This window comes from Rhododendron vialii, chromosome 2a, assembly GCF_030253575.1.
Source record: "Rhododendron vialii isolate Sample 1 chromosome 2a, ASM3025357v1".
Classification (NCBI taxonomy): Eukaryota; Viridiplantae; Streptophyta; class Magnoliopsida; order Ericales; family Ericaceae; genus Rhododendron; species Rhododendron vialii.
In genome coordinates, this window is record NC_080558.1 from 12,481,547 (window position 1) to 12,501,350 (window position 19,804).

General features: G+C 38.0%; 1 protein-coding gene across 1 annotated transcript; it reads right to left on the minus strand.

Annotated features, from left to right (window-relative positions):
- Positions 1-1,786: 1,786 nt before the first annotated feature.
- LOC131316214 (ribosome-inactivating protein cucurmosin-like) lies at positions 1,787-19,804 on the minus strand. Its single transcript, XM_058345525.1, has 5 exons — positions 19,593-19,804; positions 19,339-19,416; positions 19,097-19,163; positions 11,888-11,944; positions 1,787-2,892 (listed from the first exon to the last, which is right to left on the minus strand). The coding sequence occupies exon 5, from the start codon at positions 2,866-2,868 to the stop codon at positions 1,810-1,812; it is 1,059 nt and encodes a 352-aa protein (XP_058201508.1). The 5' UTR covers positions 2,869-2,892; positions 11,888-11,944; positions 19,097-19,163; positions 19,339-19,416; positions 19,593-19,804; the 3' UTR covers positions 1,787-1,809.

The window sequence follows — 19,804 nt, forward strand, 5'->3', positions numbered from 1 at the left end:
TCGACAACCAGAAGAATCAAAAAAATTTCAATCAACAGAAGCAACACCCAAAAGCAATTTATTCACTCAACAGGTTCACAACGACTACTGTCAGAATCGAAAACCCTAATTAAAAATCCCAAATATATGAAATCTGAAAAAAAAAAACCCTAATTTTTTCGTGTGCACATCACTGAAAGAATCGAATGTAGATTAGTGGAGAGGGAAGTGAGAAAGAGATGCTTGTGAGAAAGAAGAGATGGTTGTGGTGTCGGTGGTGGTAGGATCTGGTTTGGGGTTGCCCGTCGGTGGTGGTAGGGGCGGGTTTGGGGTTGCTCGTCGTTACGTGGTGATACAACGAGATAACAGCGCGTGAGATGGAGGAGAGAGAAGAGAGGAGATCGTGGTGGTGGTGGGGGAGTTTGGGGTGGCCATCGGTGGTGGTGGGTTGAGAGAGAGAAGAGAGGATATGGTATGGTGTTTGAGAGAGGATTTGCGATTTCAAAATTTGGGAATTTTTGAATTTTGAGAACACGGCTGTAGAGGAGTGGACCTCTTACCTTTCCACGTGGGATCGGGGTGAAGGTCGGGTTTTCGGTCTCCGCTGATAGCAATTTTGTTCTTATTATACCCAGGCAATGCCAGAATAGCATCATCGCTTCAAGCAGTGCCGGCCCCGGCATTTGGATTGCAATAAATCTAAAAGACACGTACATTTTTATACATGTCTTGAATATGCACTTTTATGGGGTCCACTTCAGGTTCCACTAATATGATTCGAACCACTCATTATTTTTAAAATAATATTTTAAGAGATTCTGTAAAAAATCAACTCGATAGGATATCGGTAAAGTCTTTTTCAGAAATCGCAAGGCGAATTAGACTGTTTCACCCTATGATTTCTGAAAAAGCCCTTACCGATATCCTATCGAATTGATTTTTTTACAGAAACTCTTAAAAAATTATTTTAAAAACAATGAGCAATTCGGATCATATTGGTAGGACCTGAGATGGGCCCCATAAAAATATATGTGCAAGATATGTGTAAAAATGTATGTGCAAGTAGCATGACTGTTTGGATTTCCCTAACCTAATGTCATGTTTTGTTGCTCACCTACTATAAATTCATACAAAATTAAAAAAAAAATCAAGTACAAAAAAAAAAATTTACTTCGTTTTTTAGCTTGAATTACATCAAGAGAATCAACACTAAAATGTAAATCTTGTTTATAATGCTTTGTGATTAGCAATTTCCAATTTAAAGAAAATAACTTTTTCTAGCATTTTTTGAATCAAATTTCTTAATTGAGTCATCGTACTTTACTTATCCAAAAATTCGGGGCTTATTTCGCTATCTTTTGGTTTTTGGTTTTTTTGATTTTATCGTTGATCTGTGAAGAGAATGGCCTGCCTTGAAAAGCATAAGAAGTTAAAAAAGCCCAAGATGTCCAAAAATATTCTTAGTGGAACTGCGCCTCATTTACAATTGAGATTAATGCCAATCTCTTTAATCTTATATTGCGAAATGGTAGTTCGAAGATAAAAATAAAAACTGTGCCAACTCGCTCTATTTATTTAGCTATGACTTTTTTAAAATCAAATGTAAAAACATATCTTTTATAGATTATTGTTGGGAGGGAAACAAAAAGAGGTAGAACAAAAATTATGAATTGGATGAAAACAAAAAGGGGGAGAAAAAGAATGGACGAAAAATAAGAAAGGAGGCTGGCCTGGGAATCGAACACTAGAGCGGTATCTTTGACAATTGCAGCGACCATTACAGCAAGCAAATGGTTATGTTACTATGGGAAACTCTTTATAATTTATAATCTAACTCGAAAACTTTTTTTTTTGGTTGCCCCGGCCCGGAGGGTTGCCCAAGATCGAGGGCTTGCGGGGCTTACCCCGGGGCCGGTCCTCTCTTTGACGGCCTGCGTGGAGCAGCAAGACAAGATCAAAAATGACGGGAGACTGAATGTTGGCCACTGTGATGACATCTTTGTTTTTAGGACAATCAAGTATAACTGAATCTTGGAATACTATTCCATTGCGACTTTGGATAGCTTTAGAGATTTTCGACCAGTTGTTCTCCAGGCTCAACATAAAAGGGTCTGGTTTAAAATTGTCTGCTTCCAAAGTGTCTGCTTCCGAAGAATTTCTCCTTATTATGCTTCCTCGAACTTGTTTCTCAATATACCTGAACCTTACCGCTTCGGAGACCATCTGAATTATCACAAGGAGCGATGATCCATCTGCAGCGTCAACATTGCCCCACAACTCCTTAATGGCTTTGTCTAGGGCACTGATTCCTAGATTGGTTTCCTTCCTGGGTTGAGTATCTTTTCGGTTCTCGAGGTCGCGATAGTTGCAGGTGCAGCCGACAGGCCGAAAATTGACGGGTGGTTTTTTTGGTAAGGGAGGCTTGACGGTTTTGGTGAATGAAGTTTTGATTGCAGCCTCTGGAGCGTCATTGAAAAAGCGAACTTGGTCGCCTACACGAAAAGCCTTCACGTAAACGTTCTCCACGTCTATCGCCACGGTGACGGTGTTCCCATCGGAGTTAGAGAGATCGACCAGAACGAAGCGCCTCGAGTCCGGCACCGAGGAGCTCTGGGGCAGCACCGGTATACCACATTCCGTGGGAGCTCCATTTGTGAGACGAGCTCGCAGCGCCTCTATGAAACTAGAGTATGTACTGGTGGTAGCATCTTTGGTAGAGAAGGAGATGTTGTCCTGATCACCGCCTTGGTGGAGGACAGCCGCGTGGCAAAGTTTTTTGATACGGACAACCCGGCAAATTTTTTTGTGTTTTTTGCTCGGAGTGATCCTGGCAAAGTTTACTAGGTAAATTGCGAGAACAACAACGAATATTGCGAGCAGTACTTCCATCTTATTGATTGGCCTGTGCAAAATCTGCAAGATAAAAATATACAGTAAGTACCAAAAGAGTGAAAATTAAATAGAACTTTGGAAGGCATGCCATGGCAAGGTGAGACCTTCTAATTAATTTGCACACATTTTTAGGTAGTCAGGATTTTTGGTGCTGGAGCAAATCATATCTTGATCGAGATGTATGCGGTAAAATTAAACGGTGAAATAAAACCGGTGAACGGATAGTTTCTTATACAAAAAATAATCATTCGATGCAGCTCATCTTATTTTGTTATTATGTAGGAATGTCTCATAGAAAAATAGTATTTCAATTTTGAGAAAATTGTTAACATGAGAGTGCTATGACGAGGTGGTTTTACGGTTTTCCCTCCAAAACATTGTATTTTTACTTACCCTTAAAAATGACTATACATGATATATGTTATGACCATATTATCACAATAATAAAATATGGCTGAATAGTCAGTCCGGTAGCAGAAGGGCCATGAAAATCTAGCAATAGTGATTAAATAAGGAAGATCCAATGGTTCAGGACAATTGGGGGCATTCATGCCCCAATACCACTATGAGGCATTAGAGTCGGACCTGAAAAACACCAGGTCTAGCTAGCAACAATTGCGGATCATATTATGTCAACTCTTCACCAGGCCCCGCAAGAATGGGAGCCTCGTGCACTGGGTTTGTCCTCCTCCTTCTTCTTCTTCTTTTTTTTTTTAATCAAATTAAGATCCTCAATTTATTTTTTTCTATAAAGCAACAAAAACACATAAATAGGTTCCGAAAATACATTTATGTTTTCCAAAGTGGATTTTAATATATCTATGGTTTAAATTCTTATTTTAAACTATTTGGCAACATATATACTTGTCCTTTAAAAATACATCAGTCAAGAATGAGCAAGATAGATTTTCCATGTGGTTGATGGTCTCGATGTGGTTTAAAACATGAATGGTTCGGAGTCAAGGAACAACTTTACAAAATGGCAAAAATTACCGAAATCAGCATAATTAACAAGAGAACTCAGTATTAAGGAAAACTTAACTATCACAAATATAATGTCATCACAAGGGATATTCGAACTCAGTATTTTGGCCAAGCATCTAAATTTTGGCTGAAAAGATTATGATCAAAGGAACCAGACATCCATAGATTCATACCAGAGAAGCTTGTTATGGTTCCAAATGAAAGGGAAGCAATAGCATGATGGATGAAGACGATGAAGCAGCAGGCAGGGGAGATCTATATATCTACACATAGAAAGGGTCCTGTGTACGGATTTTTCACAAGTGATAGTGAAAATGGAGTGTACTGAAGCAATTTCGGAACCGTGTAACACATGGACGTGGTCCATTGTAAGGGTCAAGAGTTCACATGGGGATGTTCAGAGAAAGTTCAACCAAGGCAATTACTACTTAACTTCTTGAAAGCAAACGATTACTGGCAAGGTAAAAGGACAACAAATCTCAAGTGAGGGACCAGAAAGGGAATGATGAAGAAGTAATGACCTTGACGACCCGCCAGGCTACAATTAATGACTGGTGAGCCCTGCTATCCGCAGAGACAACTTACAGAGAACCACGCAGAGAAAAATGAGTTTGGCCTCATTTCGGGTCCCGAAAAAATCTAGAAAAATATCCATAAATTTTTGAATATTATTTTATGGGGCCCTGTAAAAAATCAGCTCCAGCGGATATCGGTAAGTATTACTTTTGGATTCGTAGGGGCGAAACTGCTCAGTACGAATCCAAAAGTAATACTTCCCGATATCCGCTGGAGCTGATTTTTTACAGGGCTCCATAAAATAATATTCAAAAATTTATGGATATTTTTCTAGATTTTTTCGGGACCCGAAATGGGGCCAAGCGCGTTTTTCTCTGCGTGGTTCTTTGCAAATTGTCTCTACTGTTAGAATTTTTGATGACTGGTCCAATTCATTCTTGGAGTCGAGCTGCAATATATTAATTTTTTTTTGAATTCTCTAGTATCGACGTGGATGGTTTGTCTTTGATGGACCAACGAGGGGATTAATAGAGACGCGTGTAAGCTAGCTTGGACATCCTTGTTCGGTTGGAATGCACAAGCTACGTACATATACCTTTTGAAATATATGAGGAAAGCGCACAAAAAATTGGAAAAAATGAAGAGGGTTGGTGTTTACTGTGTTTTGAAGTATTTTAACATCAACACGACTTATTAGTCGGGCTGTTGTATTCTAGAGGAGATAGGTCATATGAGAGTTCTGCTGCATCGGTGGCAGTTCAAGTATTTTAACCAACCGCAAGCCCGCAAAGAGCTTGAATCTCCTTAAAGAAAGTGAGTGTAAATCCATTATTTGGACAATTTATATATTAAGATCTACTTTGATTTACTGGATGTAGTGGATACATTTATTCATTAAAATTTATTAATGAGAATGGATGAGGCTGTCGTGGAATAGATATGTATTGGCCAAAAATCAAATTTGTCTGAACCACGTAAAAAACTTGTCTGTTATCATGGTTTGTCATTGGGTTGAATTATTGGCTCAACAATTATTGTTGGTAAAGCCACAAACAAAGGGTAATTATGCTAAAGAAGCTCCCAAGTAATGTTGGAATGGACAAACTACATATACCTTCTTCAGCATCTCCAACTCAATCCTCGGAATTGAAAATCAATATAATTTATTCAAAATGTGAAAATGAAGTAAGTGTTATAAAATTGAGACAAATAGCGAAGAAACTTGCATGGAAGTAAAACAATTTTTTTTAACCGAATCTTTTTTTAATTAAGAAACTTGATAGGGTTATATTAAGTGGGGGAAAGGGAGAGGGATCCAACCAAGGTTCAATAATGGGTCGAGGCCCAAACACTTGTAGGGAAAAGCCCGAAAAATATGGGTCGAGCCCATGACACCTATAGGCCTAAAATACCTAGATTAGACATTACAATCAGAAAAAAAGGCCTAGCAGCCCAGATATGCAACTACATCTCAAATCAAAACGGGCCAGCCCAGCCCAATCCAAAAAAGGCTGAGCCCGGACCATCCACCCAGGAACTCTAATCCTATGCAGAACACCAAACCCTAAAACAATTATTGAGAATACCTTTCTGTGTATAAGTCAAGGGTTGGTTGATAAAATTGAAAAATGAAAGCTGAAAACTGAAAAATTAAGTACTGAAAGTTGAATGATGAATTTGTTAAGTTGAAAAACTATAAGTCTTGTTATAATCAGCCCAATGAGCGGACCAAATATACCAAAAAAGTGATCTGATCAGTCATAGTTTAGAGTAGTTAGTGTCCTTTTGCAGCTTCTTTTTTGTCGTTTCAAACTTTTACCTCAGGAAGATAATTTTACCCTCTACATTACCTCTTGACTCGGGTAATGGCTATCCTGACAAATTTGTCATGCCACATAACAGAAAACAAATGCGCTAGTTTCCCAAATAACCTTTTTGGGTATTTTTTTTGTTGGGAATTGATTTTTACACTTCTCTTTTAGTCATTCACATTTCTTTTTGTCTTTATTTACTTGAATTTACTATTTTGCCTTTTTTTCAATATACTTCTTCACGCATTCAAGGATAATATACCGTAAATTCATATAGATAAAGACAGAAAAATGAGTGTGGATGACTAAAAGGGAAGTGTAGAAATTATTTCTCTTTTTGTTTTGTCTTTATTAATGTGTGAGAGAGGAGTGGTTGATAGGAGTTTATGTATCATTGCTCAGATAAGGGAGAGAGAGTCACTGGTAATAATTCTCCAAAAACTTTAAGAAAATAAGTTGGTTTTGTCCTTATTTGATTTTTTTTTTCACATTTGTTAGTTTTGCGCCAAACTTTTTTGGATTATTGATTGGTCTCGGCGAGAGAAAATGGAAGAGTAAAAAAAAATACTTTTACCTAAGAATTTTGAGGAATAGCCACTTTTTAGCAAAGAAAAGTGAAATAAGATCGCTGCAACTGGGGTGGATATGGACAAACTCTGCTTATTCCCAAACGCTACACTCCCGGAGAAATTCAAAATGCCGGACTTTGCTAAGTTTGACGGCACTACTGATCCCAAGGCTCATCTAATGGGGTATGTAGGTTCCCTGTCAATGTGGAAGATTGAAAAGAATGCAATGGCTCAGATGTTTCATCAAAACTTGACTGGACCTGCTCTCCAATGGTTCTTGGCCCTAAGCCCGTCCAAAAAGAAGAGTTTGGAGGATATAGGCGCAGCCTTGTCGCTCAATTCAGTTACAACATACAGCTGAAAATGACCACCCGATAGCGGAAATCAACCAAAATGACTCCAAAGAGACCTTTGTTGATTTTGTCAAGTGATGGAGGTCCAAGGCGACACAGATGGTGGAGAGGCCAACTGAGAAAGACCAAATCCGCATGATCACTCGTAATTTGCAGCCAACCTTTGCTAAGAACTTGGTTCTCGCTCAAGCCTCAGCCGCCTTCAAGACTTTCTTTGAGGCTGGTCTTGCGATCGAGGAAGCATTGCAAACCGGCATTCTAAAGAACGGGGATTCGAACACCCGCAATCGAAAGACGTATTCCAATAACAATTCCAATCTCTATGCCACCGACCGAGCCAACTCTGCCTCTAACCAAAATCGATCCGAGCCAGTCAACTAGATATCAACCCAATCCAACTCCCAACCATCAAAACAACCACGCACCCTTGCCAAATACCCCATTCTCATACATATTATCCTGAAAAGGCTCATTCAGAAGGGAGTCGTCAAACCACTCCAACTAACCCCTCTCCCACAAAAGTTACCAGCCTCACACAACCCTAATTCCCATTGTGCCTATCACCAAATGTCTGGTCATGCTACCGATGACTGTTGGAGACTCAAGCATAAGCTCCAAGATTTCATCGAGGACGGAACCATTGAAAACCCACCTTTCAAGCCAAACACCGTTACCAATCCACTCCCAAAACATGCTCAGAATTCCCAAGTTAACAATGTCGACCTGAATCCCACCATGTTCAACCCAATCCAATACATCATACCTTCAACCGAACCAAAACCTATATCCCAAATTCCCGAGGAAAGAGGAATCCACTATATTGAGGACATGGAATATGAGTGGACCATCAAGTGGGCGATCTCGTAGATGAGTGGCTGGAAAGGGAGGTTTTTCTTTTTTGGAACAAGATATTTTATTAACAAGCCAAAGAAAGGGGAAGACCCCTGGGATCAAAACCACCTCCTTCCTATCAAAACAGGAGGAAACAAGATATAAAACTCCAAAATCTATACAAAATCAACCTACCAAAACCTATACAAAACTATCATTGCTAGAACATCCTACAGGGAATACCCCAGGAAAGGCCCAATTCATGATTCTCCGCCAAAGTAGGTATCCTTCTCCAAGAACAGAGGTGGGCCGAGACGTCACCCACAATCCTATTTACCACACTAGTAGAATCCACCCCATGATTCCGAAAGATACGGCTATTTCGCTCTCGCCATATATGGTAAACAGTTGCCGCTAAGCACCATTTATACATAGACTGCTTAAGAGAGGTCCCTCGACAGTGTGAGCCTCCCCAGGCAAGTTTAGAAGACAAGGGAGAAAAGATTTGAGTATAACCACATCGAGCTTTAACCTCTTTCCATACCAGCAGAGCAAACGAACAACGGAAAAACAAATGGTCATGAGATTCCATAGAGATTTTACGCCGTTCCCCAACTAGGTAATCAGGTCCTCTGGTAGTTAGTGAAGTGGAAAACCAAAGCCAAATCGGTCTTCACAAATCCAAAAATAGTAATCAGGTCCTCTGGTAGTTACTGACTGGATAGAAAAGACAACTTAACTTTAAGATTGTGCTGGAAGATTAAATAGGGGGACAGACAACACCAGTTTTTGGACTTCGGAACTACTCTTCATTATTCAGTAAAATGCCAGATGAAAGATCTCTTTGCGAAATTTAAAAATAATTTTTAAACTAGAACTGTGAAAGAGGAGGAGGCCAAAGCAATTTTATCTGTCCCTATCTCTTCTGAACTTCAAGAGGATGCTATGCTTTGGCATTTCAACTATAAGGGGGAGTACAAAGTAAAGTCTGGCTATCATATAGCATGGGATGCTCTCAGCAAGGCTTTGGTGGTGGAGGGTCCCAATCAGTTCTTTGAACCATCCCCAAGATCAGACACTTCGGAAGACATTTTGAGAATCTGCTAACACTCCCCAAGATTAAGACACTTCGGTGGCGTGCATGTAGAAACATTCTACCAACCAAGGAAAATCTTCATCGTCGCAAGTGTTCATTCACAATTGCTCTCCCTATTTGTCTCTCTGAACCTGAATCTGTTGAGCATATGTTATTTACATGTTTTTGGCTCTACCCAGTGGGGTTTGCTTTGTAATATTGCCATTCGTGGGGCTGATGGTTCTATTCTCAAAACCAGGTGGATTGTTCGCAATCTGACAAGCAAAAGGTTATCTATGTTGAGCAAAGTGGCAACCATAGGTTGGTTTTATTTGGAAAGGCCGCAATGAGTTTTGTTTTAATGGTTTCCCAGTTAATCCTATGATAGTTGTCAAGAATATGAGGGTCCTTATTCGCGTGCTAGTTTCTCTGGAGGAGCGAGGATTTGACGGTCAGGTTACGGTCTCTTCTCAGGCCAAATGGGCACCCCCTCATGTAGGGTGTGTTATGGTTAATTGTGATGTTGCTGTGATCCAACTTACACGATATCAGGATATTGGCATAGGGATTGCCCTGGCTCTTCTCGTGTATAGGTAGTCAAGGAAATGAAGCTGCTCACTGGGTTCCAACCTCCATCAAACAATGTCTTTTTATCCTTTTCCGTTGTTTCATATATTTTTGGATTCAGCTGTAGCTTTTGTCGGTGTAGCCTTTTTGGCATATTTAATTTCTGAAGTTCAAAAACGCAGAAAAAAAAAAACTTGGAAAAAGAGCCACTTGTTCCAACTAGAGTACTGATTTTTATTTTATTGTTCCGTTAGAGCACGTACAACAGAGTAACAAAAAGGGAATATTATCTATTATAGCTACCTAAAACCGAGAAAACCAATAAGCAGCAGTACTTTAGGTAAAATACATTTTGCTACAATACTTTGGTAAATATATCGGACGATGTTCATCAGCAATTCCTTTTATATTATTTTTCACTTCTCTCTCCAAGTTTCTCTTATATTATTAAACAGTCTCAAAAAAATCAAGTGCTCTAATTTTTAGTCCATTTGAACAGGTGCGAAGACCTTATTTTTCTGATCATTTTATCCCAAATGGTTGTAATTAATTTTTCTGATCAAGTGCTCTTTATTTGGGACCCAAAGAGCATATAATTGATTAGGAGAGCCCTAGAGACAAAAAATAATTATAACCCTTTAGAATAAAATGATTTAAAAAATAAGATCTTTGCATCGGTTCAAAAAGATTGAAAATTATAGCACTTAATTTTTTAATTATATTTTTAATATATAAAAAATCTAAAAAAAATTAAGTACTTCAATTTTCAATCCGTTTGTTGCTTTCTGATCATATTATTCCAAAGGGTCATAATTAATATTCACCCCTAGAGCTCTCAAAATCAAGTATCTGTTTTGTAGGATCACGGACAAATAAAGAGCAGATAATTGATTATCAGAGTTCTAGTGACAAAAATTAATTATAATTCTTAGAATAATAAGATTATAAAAATAAGATTTTTGTACTAGTTCAAACTAGGGGTGGCAAACGGGCGGGTTTGGGTCAAATTGGGTAAGTTGTTAGTGGGTTGGGTCTTTAATGGGTCATTGACCCATTTAGACCCATTAACTATGAGTCTAATTACCCATACCCAACCCGACCCATTTATTTTAAAGCAAACCCGACCCGCCCATTAACCCAATTACATATATACTAAAAATTATGATCGAAAAATTAGAAAAGTAAAAAAAAATTATCATCGAAACTCATAAATTTTTTCAAAAAGACGAGAATAAGTAATTTTTTTTGTCTTATTGATTTTTTTTTGTCTTTATTCAAACAAATTATAAGTTTCGATCAAATTTTTTTACTTTTCTGATTCCTCTCATCAAAACAAATTAATAAGTCACCAAAATATGACACAAAACAAAAAAAATGCAAAAAAAAATTAAATAAGGACAAAAAAATAAGTCAATTTTTTAATCCAAACCCTTTGCGGGACTACCATAAGAGAAATTTATTCACGGCGGAGCACAATTTCACGGGTCCATTCGCGCAATTAATAGATGAGATGTGTTTTCAATTTTGACTGGTCAAAATAATTGTTACCGGTCACAATTGATTTTTAATTCGGACCATTTAAAATATTTTTGAACGCGTGTGATTTAGCACAAAATAATTGAATAAAAGAGGGAGAAGGCCATGCTCCTGGGAGAGAGAGAGAGAGAGAGAGAGAGAGAGAGAGAGAGAGAGGGGGGGGGGGGGCAGGGGGAAGAGAGAGAGCGGGGCGGGGGGAAAGAGACAGAGAGAGAGAGGGGGCAGGGACGAGAGAGAGGGAGGGGCAGGGACGAGAGAGAGGGAGGGGCGTACTTCTCCACTTCTCAATTGCAAAAGAGATCAATTAAGAGATGAAATTTGGTGGGTTACTTTCATTGCCCATTGGGTCATTTAAGTTGACCCAATTAATGCCCAATTATGACTCAACTAATAATGGGTTAGCTGGGTTTGAACCCATTCTTACCCAACTAATAAATGGGTTGGGTTGGGTCTATTTTCTAGTTGATGGGTCTGGGTTTGTTAATGGGTCTGGGTTCAATTTGCCACCCCTAGTTCAAACAGATTAAAATTTTTTTGAGACTGCACCTTGGCTGCAGCCCAAGCCAGCCTTGGTGTAGTTCCGCCCTCAGTAAAAAAAAGAAGCCCTAATCAGGGGTCACAGCAGTACATGAAATCTAACTGAAAGAGGCTATGATTGCTTAAGGTGAAAATAGAAAAGAAAGACGTGTATGCAGGGTAATGAAGTAAAGCTATAACAAGACTATACACGACAGAAAGAAATAGCAGAGGAAGGGAAGATGATCGATCAATTACCTATATTATGAGAGACTTTTCCAGAGAAACGAGAAACCCAATTCCCAAATGCAAAATCTGAAACAGGCAATGAAGTATGTGATTAGATATTTGGGTCTGTGGATTCCTTCGGAGTCAACAGTCAATTCCACTTTAGTTAGTAAATGATGTGTAAATGTGAAGATATTCTAAATAATTAGAGCTTTTGCACACAATTTCTACTCTTTAGGTTAATGAAAAGTAATGCTTGCACATTAGGGCTGTTACTCGAAACAGAAAAATTGATCGAAATTGGAAAAATCGGGTCAGATCGAATTTTTTAAACCGGTTGAATAATTTCGATCCGGTTCCGGTTTATAAAATTTTATAAACCGGAAAAATAATTTCGATCCGCCGGTTTATGTGTTTTAAAAACCGGTTGAAACCGGACAGGTTATATATATGTATAATATATATATATATATATACGTTTATGTGTTTTAAAAACCGGTTGAAACCGGACAGGTTATATATATATATATATATATAACAAAAAAATGATCGGGAAGGACTTGATTCGAGCAGTTTTTTACTGAACCGTTCAATAGAAAACTGTTCGGATCAAGCCATTCTCGATCATTTTTTTTGCTGATTTCTCGCACGTACCCTTAAAATCATGTTCTGATCACTTTGAGTGGCTCGGATCATCGCAATTCGATCGGGAAAGAGGAGTCCCGCAAGGTAAGGCCGTGCGGGATCCCTCATTGGATCCGGACTGATATATATACAGTGAGGATTCAATGAGGGATCCCGCACGGCCTTACCATGCGGGACTCCCCTTTTCCGATCATATTGCGACGATCCGAGCCACTCAAAATGTGCAGAACGTGATTTTAAGGGTACTTGCGAGAAATCAACAAAAAAAATGATCGGAAAGGGCTTGATTTGAGCAGTTTTTAACTGAACCGTTCAATAGAAAACTGTTCGGATCAAGCCATTCCCGATCATTTTTTTTGTTGATTTCTCGCGCATACCCTTAAAATCACATTCTGATCACTTTGAGCGGCTCGGATCATCGCAATTCGATCGGGAAAGGAGAGTCCCGTACGGTACAACCGTGTGGGATCCCTCATTGGATCCGGACTGTGTGTGTGTGTATATATAAACATAGGGAAGGGGTTGAATTATGGATTTTTGGTTGATATTTTGTGGTGTATATTGGTCTAATAAATATATTTATTATATAAAAACTATTTTTATGGGATTTTTTTTTACGTATTGAGCTCAATATTGATCCTTTTTTGTTGGGCCCAAAAAAAAGATTGAATTATCGATTTTTGGTTGATATTTTATGGGTTGAATTGTGAATTTTTTTGATGTGTTGGGTCAAAAATATGGCCCATGAATGAAAACAGGATAAACTGGACCGAAACCGGTTGAGCCGGTTGAAACCGGATCGGTTTATCTCAACTGGTTCCGGTTTCTAAAAATCTCAAACCGGATAACCGGTGTCGACTGAAAAATACACCCAAACTGGTCGAAATCGGTCTGGTTAACCGGTCGAAACCGGACCGGTATCACCCCTAAGATCAAGAGAATAAAGATCACTCTTATTATATAGATTTCTCTGTTATTATATTGTCCATATTGAAAGAAGGGAGGATATGTTCCTTCGGCTATGCTTTTAAAAAAATGAAATAACTTTAGATCTGTTCTGTAAAGTTGTCAGTTTTTTATTTTTTATAATGAGTTTTTGAACTTAGGCTGTGTTTGGTAAAGTTGTCAGTTTTTTGTTTTTTCTTTTATGAAAAACAAGAAATTAGTTTTTGTTCATTTATATATTAAAAAATAAAAATACAAAACATGTTTGGTGACCGTAATAGTTTTTGTTTATTTAGTTTTTGGGCTGTCGAAAGTATTTTCAAAACAAATGAAAACACAATTTTTGTGTTTCTAGAATTTCCGCAAACTAGTAGATTTGATTATGCATTTTATAAACAAAAACAGTAACATAAACATATTTATTGTGTCTATTTCAAAAAATATCAAAAATAAAAACAAAAAATTGGAAATATTTTTTTTCCAAACAGAGCCTTAATGATTCGAATTTCATATTCCGCCAAAATACCACTAGAACGTTGCAGTATGATACTATGATTGCTCCTTTTTTTTTTTTTTTGACACTGAAGCAAGGCATTTTAAAAAAAAAATTAATGAATGATTTCAATCCTTTGGGTGAAATCCAAAAAAAGGCTCCGCACGACGATTTGGTCGATACTATGTCAATAGTACCCATAATTGCATAAACGGGGTCAACTCCACCCATTAGAATACAGAAAGTCTGTCCACACAGAAATTACATGTACAGATTGTGCATAGATTTTTTGTGGGATTCATCACGAGTTCCACACAAATGATCCGAGCCATTCATTGAATGTAAAACACTTTTTCAAGGGTCTTTGTGAAAAACAGTTTAATCCAATACCTATCGGTACTACATTCAATCATTTAACTTTTCATTTTCCTAAAATCTCAATGAAAAGTTAGATGATTGGGTCGAGAGCTGGTAGATATCGGATTGAGCATATTTTTCATAGGGATCCTTGAAAAAGTTTTTTACATTTAATGAATGATTTGGATCATTTGTATAGGACCCGTGGTTGACCCTACAAAAAAATTTGTGCACTTTTATCTGTGTGGGTAGACTGGTTCATTAGAATATCACCCACCAACTGTACCCAAATTTAATTTCATACGAATCCCTGACCTAATACCCACCAACTCCACCTGCTCCATTAGAATATCACCCACGAACACCACCCAAATTTTATTTTAGGGTCATCGTAACATACACGACAGAGAAAATATGAAATGGTCAATGGAGAATGGATGGCTCGGATTCACAATTTAGTGTGAATTCGAGCCGTTCATTCTCTTTTAAATGCAATTTCATATCTTTTTTTCATGTATAATTGCATTTCGCTTTATTTTATACAAATTCCCGACCTACTCCACTCAATTTTAATTGGCTTATCTACTTCAGTTTCATTTTTGTCTTTGTAAAAAATTTTGTTTCAATTTTACCCTTACAATTTATGATGCTTTTCAATGTTACCTTTATCGTCAATAAGTGAACCGAAATTGCATAGGTGGGTAAGGTATTAGGCTAAATGACTCTAATACCCCTATCCTTTTTATTTTTTAACGTGTACCCGTCTTTTATTTTGGATAAGCTTACTCCATATATGTGCTTTCTCCCCCCCACTCTCTCAACAACAAAAAAACTCTACTAATATTTTTCTCTCTAATTACATTTGCCTTTTATACCAATATCTTGGGCATTTTCAAATCACAAAATCTATACATTAACACCCTCCACTCTTCACTCCCTCAAGTCATTAACCACCACACTCGATTCCAACAACAGCAACAACCATGGCTACCTTGTTTCCCCTATCAATATTTGCAGCAAATTACATTTCAAATTAAATGGGTTTATATTTTTCCCCATAAAAAAAATTCACAATTTTAATCGAATGATCTCCCATTTTTCCCCTATCAATTGCAATTTTAACCAAATGGGTCTACCTTGTTTTCCAATAAACGGCAATTTTAACCAAATGGATCTACCTTGTTTTCCAATAAATGGCAATTTTAAATAAATGGGTCTATCTTTTCCCCTATCAATTGTAATTTTAACCAAATGGGTCTTACCTTTATCCCCTGTCAATTGCATTTTTAACCGATGAAAAAAAAGAGGGTTAACAATTTTCAAAAATTAGACTCAAAATCACTAATGTACAGAAATTGGGTTTGTCATTACCGGCGATGGGGTCCGACTGACGGCTATCACCTTGGCTCAATCGCAGAGAGGGGATGAGAGAGATAGATTTCAGTATAGACAGTACGAGATAGAAAGATAAGAGAGGAATTGTGCGTGTGTGCGTGATATATATGGGTATGCTCAATACAGTGGTCGAGCCAGGTATTTCTTTCAGAGTGGCACCTCTTTACAATCAACGAATGATCATTCTTGTAGTTTTGCAATTGATTGTTCGACTTATATTTTGAAATCTAGAAAATAAATTGGATGGACTAATTAAACATGTCAAACAAAGTAGCAATTTGCTATTTGCCTCCTTGAAACTAACATTTAATTTTTTAAGGGAAAACGCGCAATGATAACCCTATGCCCAAAATTTTCAATTTCTCTAGCATTTTTTGAGTATGTGTACACAAAAAAAAAAGGAGAGATTTGTCAAAAATCCCTCATATTTACATTTTTTGAGCTCAAGGACAAACATATTTTGCAATCAAATATAAGAACCAATGTGCCTATGAAAGTGACTAAAACCTTAAGGTACCCTATGAAAATACTTAAAATTCGAGTGTAGCCTATAAAAGTGCCTAAAATCCTAGGGTACCATATATATGAAAGTGCTTAAAACCATAGGGTACCCTATGAAAGTGCCTAAACTACTAAAATCCTGTATTAGGTAAGTGCATACTAAAACCCTATAAAAATGCCTAAACATGTTTTGGGTTTATGACTAAAAAACTCAAAAAATTGAAGGACCTCCACTGAAAACTATTTTGCTGGCATCCTTCCCTTAAATAAAATTATTTTACCGTCCCTATGACTAATTGTTCAAAAAAAGAAGAAAAAGAAGAAGGTGTAGGGGATAAAACCGTGACCCCGGGCCTGTTCTAGCTTCCCCGTTGGCTCAATATATGCTTGTGTGTGATATGTTGTATAAATACACAAAGGAAGGAGAGAGAGAGAGAGAGAGAGAGAGAGAGAGAGAGAGAGAGAGATTACGAGAGGGGAGGGAAAGAACAGTCGAGGGAAGAAGAAACCCCAGCTGACATTGGTTTCCTTTAATTTTCCTCTTTTCCATTTTTTTTGTTTTGTTTTCATAGTGATTTTGGGGGGAAAATGAACCAAGGGTATTATTGTCCCATAAACATACTACTTTTCTAGTAGAGTAAAACTTTACTATTTGGATCATATTTAGGGAAAATGACTAATGAACAAAGCTAGACCCTCAAATTAATTTCTCTGTAAGGCAACAAAACCACATAAATGGATTCTAATATAGTATCTGTGTTTTAAAATTTTAATTTCGAACCATTTGGCTACATTCTTGTCTTTTAAAAATATATCAGTCGATATGATTTTTTTAATGTGGCTGATGATCCCAACGAGTTTTAAAACATGAATGGTTCGGAGTTTAATTGAAGTTAAAAGCAACAAAAACACACATAAAATCAAGAAACAACTTTACAAAACGGCGAAAAATTATCGAAATTGGCATAATTAACAAGAGAACTCAGTATTTCGGCAAACATAATGATCACAAACATAATTTCATCACAAGAGAACTCAGTATTTAGACCAAGCATCGAAATTTTGGCTGAAAAGATTATGAAACGAAGCAGAGATCAATTGGAGAAGCATGCATATGATGGATGACGATGAAGCAGGGGAGAGATCTATAGCAAGGGTACTGTGTGTAGATTTTTCACAAGTGATAGTGAAAAAGGATTGTACTGTGTGTAGTCTCCTATATTAGAATCAAACGTAAGACAAGTCATATGTACCTCTGTTTGAAGGTAGAATGGGTGAAGAGATATTGCTCACCAAGTGGCAGCTTGGGCATCAAAAGGACAACTTCAACCTGACTGGGTTTGGAGTGCTGCTACAGGTACAGAAAATTGGGGACCGAATCCGGACCGACGGCCGCCGGCGAGCCATCTCCGGCCACCGGACGGCCGATCCGAGCCGTCCAAAAATTCTAAAAAAAAAAACCGAGGGGCCCCACGCGGGAATCAACGTCATCCGAGGTGTGTAGGGTGCTTGATCGGAGCACCCCTTTTCGTGTGTATATGTATATGTAATACATATACATATACACACGAAAAGGGGTGCTCCGATCAAGCACCCTACACACCTCGGATGACGTTGATTCCCGCGTGGGGCCAATACATATACATATACACACGAAAAGGGGTGCTCCGATCAAGCACCCTACACACCTCGGATGACGTTGATTCCCGCGTGGGGCCCCTCGGTTTTTTTTTTTAGAATTTTTGGACGGCTCGGATCGGCCGTCCGGTGGCCGGAGATGGCTCGCCGGCGGCCGTCGGTCCGGATTCGGTCCCCAATTTTCTGTACCTCTATCATTTTTGCTGGGTTTCTAACCCCCCTGTTTCTTTGTTTTCTTTGTTGTATTCAGATGTTTTTAATTCTGAGTTGTAGCCCTGTGGGCCTTTTTGTCTGATCAAAAAAAAAAAAAAAGTACTATTGATAGTGGAGCTTACTGCAACTAGTGCCATCAGAACACTAGCATGAGGAATCGATCAAGCAAAGAATGGAAACAGAAAAAATGTGGTTCCCAATTGGGTATGTCACGACTCACACCAGATCTCTTTATAGTCAGAGAAGTGACAAACTAAAGTGGAATCAGGTTACACAACCCTAGCACGAGTATTCCTCTATTATTGACTGAATAAAGACGCTGATGAATTTATGTGTGAGATTTGAAAAATTAATTTTTAAACAAGAAAAAAATTCATGAACTATATAACTCCTACTTATTAGATTGAACAGTTTGATTTTGACAAAAAAATGAAAGGATTTAGAAACATAGAAGCAACCTGCATTATGCTTTATTCAAGAAAAAATAAATTTTCTCCAGACTAGAGAAGATCTTATTTTTAGGAATATGGTAACCCTAAGCAATGGATATTTCCCTATTGATGGTATTATCTACAGTTCATGCAAAGGGTGTAGTCGGGAGTTTTGATGTACCTATAGGTGATCCCAATAACAAAACTTTGAGCGGGGTTGGGACTTAAGTACTGAATATTCTTACAATTCTAAAGTTCGAAATCTTCTAAGTGCTATTAACTTTTTTGAGTCAGTCCATACGGGACAAAAGTGCCAAATCTAATCGCCCCTTGGTAAACCCTTGGATTAGTCGAGTCAAGGTAGATGTTCATTAGCCTAGACACCCTCAGTAATAAAAAAAGAAGTCAGAGATTTTTACCCCCCAATCCAATGGAATTCCATAAGCCAAATCAGAGGTCACAGTAGTACATGAAATTAATTAACTGAAAGATGCAATGATTTCTTGAGGTGAAAATTGAAAAGAAAGGTACACCTAGCCTCAAGCAATCATCACCTTTTTCAGTTAGCTATACAACACTACATACACGCAGAAAGAAACAAGAGGGAGTATGATCAATTACCTCTGTGCGGGGCTCCGATTAAGCTGGTTTGCTCCTTAAGATTGAGGGTTAGAGATCTTTACCTAGTCTGCAAAAGAAAGCACTGCTAAAGACCACACCGGAGAAAGATGCAATGATTTCTTGAGGTGAAAATTGAAAAGAAAGGTACACCTAGCCTCAAGCAATCATCACCTTTTTCAGTTAGCTATACAATACTACTATATATACACGCAGAAGAAACAAGAGGGAATATGATCAATTACCTTTGTGTGGGGCACCGATTAAGCTGGTTCGCTCCTTAAGATTGAGGGTTAGAGAATAGGTCTTGATCTTTACCTAGCCTACAAAAGAAAGCACTGCTAAAGACCACACCGGAGAAAGATGCGATGATTTCTTGAGGTGAAAATTGAAAAGAAAGGTAAACCTAACCTCAAGCAATCATCACCTTTTTCAATTAGCTATACAACACTACTATATATACACGCAGAAAGAAAAAAGAGGGAATATGATCAATTACCTCTGTGTGGGGCTCTGATTAAGCTGGTTTGCTCCTTAAGACTGAGGGTTAGAGAATAGGTCTTGATCTTTACCTAGCCTACAAAAGAAAGCACTGCTAAAGACCACACCAGAGGTTTTCTGGGATGGCCCTCCGGTGCAAGAATCAGTACACTTGCAGAGAGAGGTACAAAACCAAGAATTAGGGTTTTCAGAGTGCTAGAGAATGTGCCG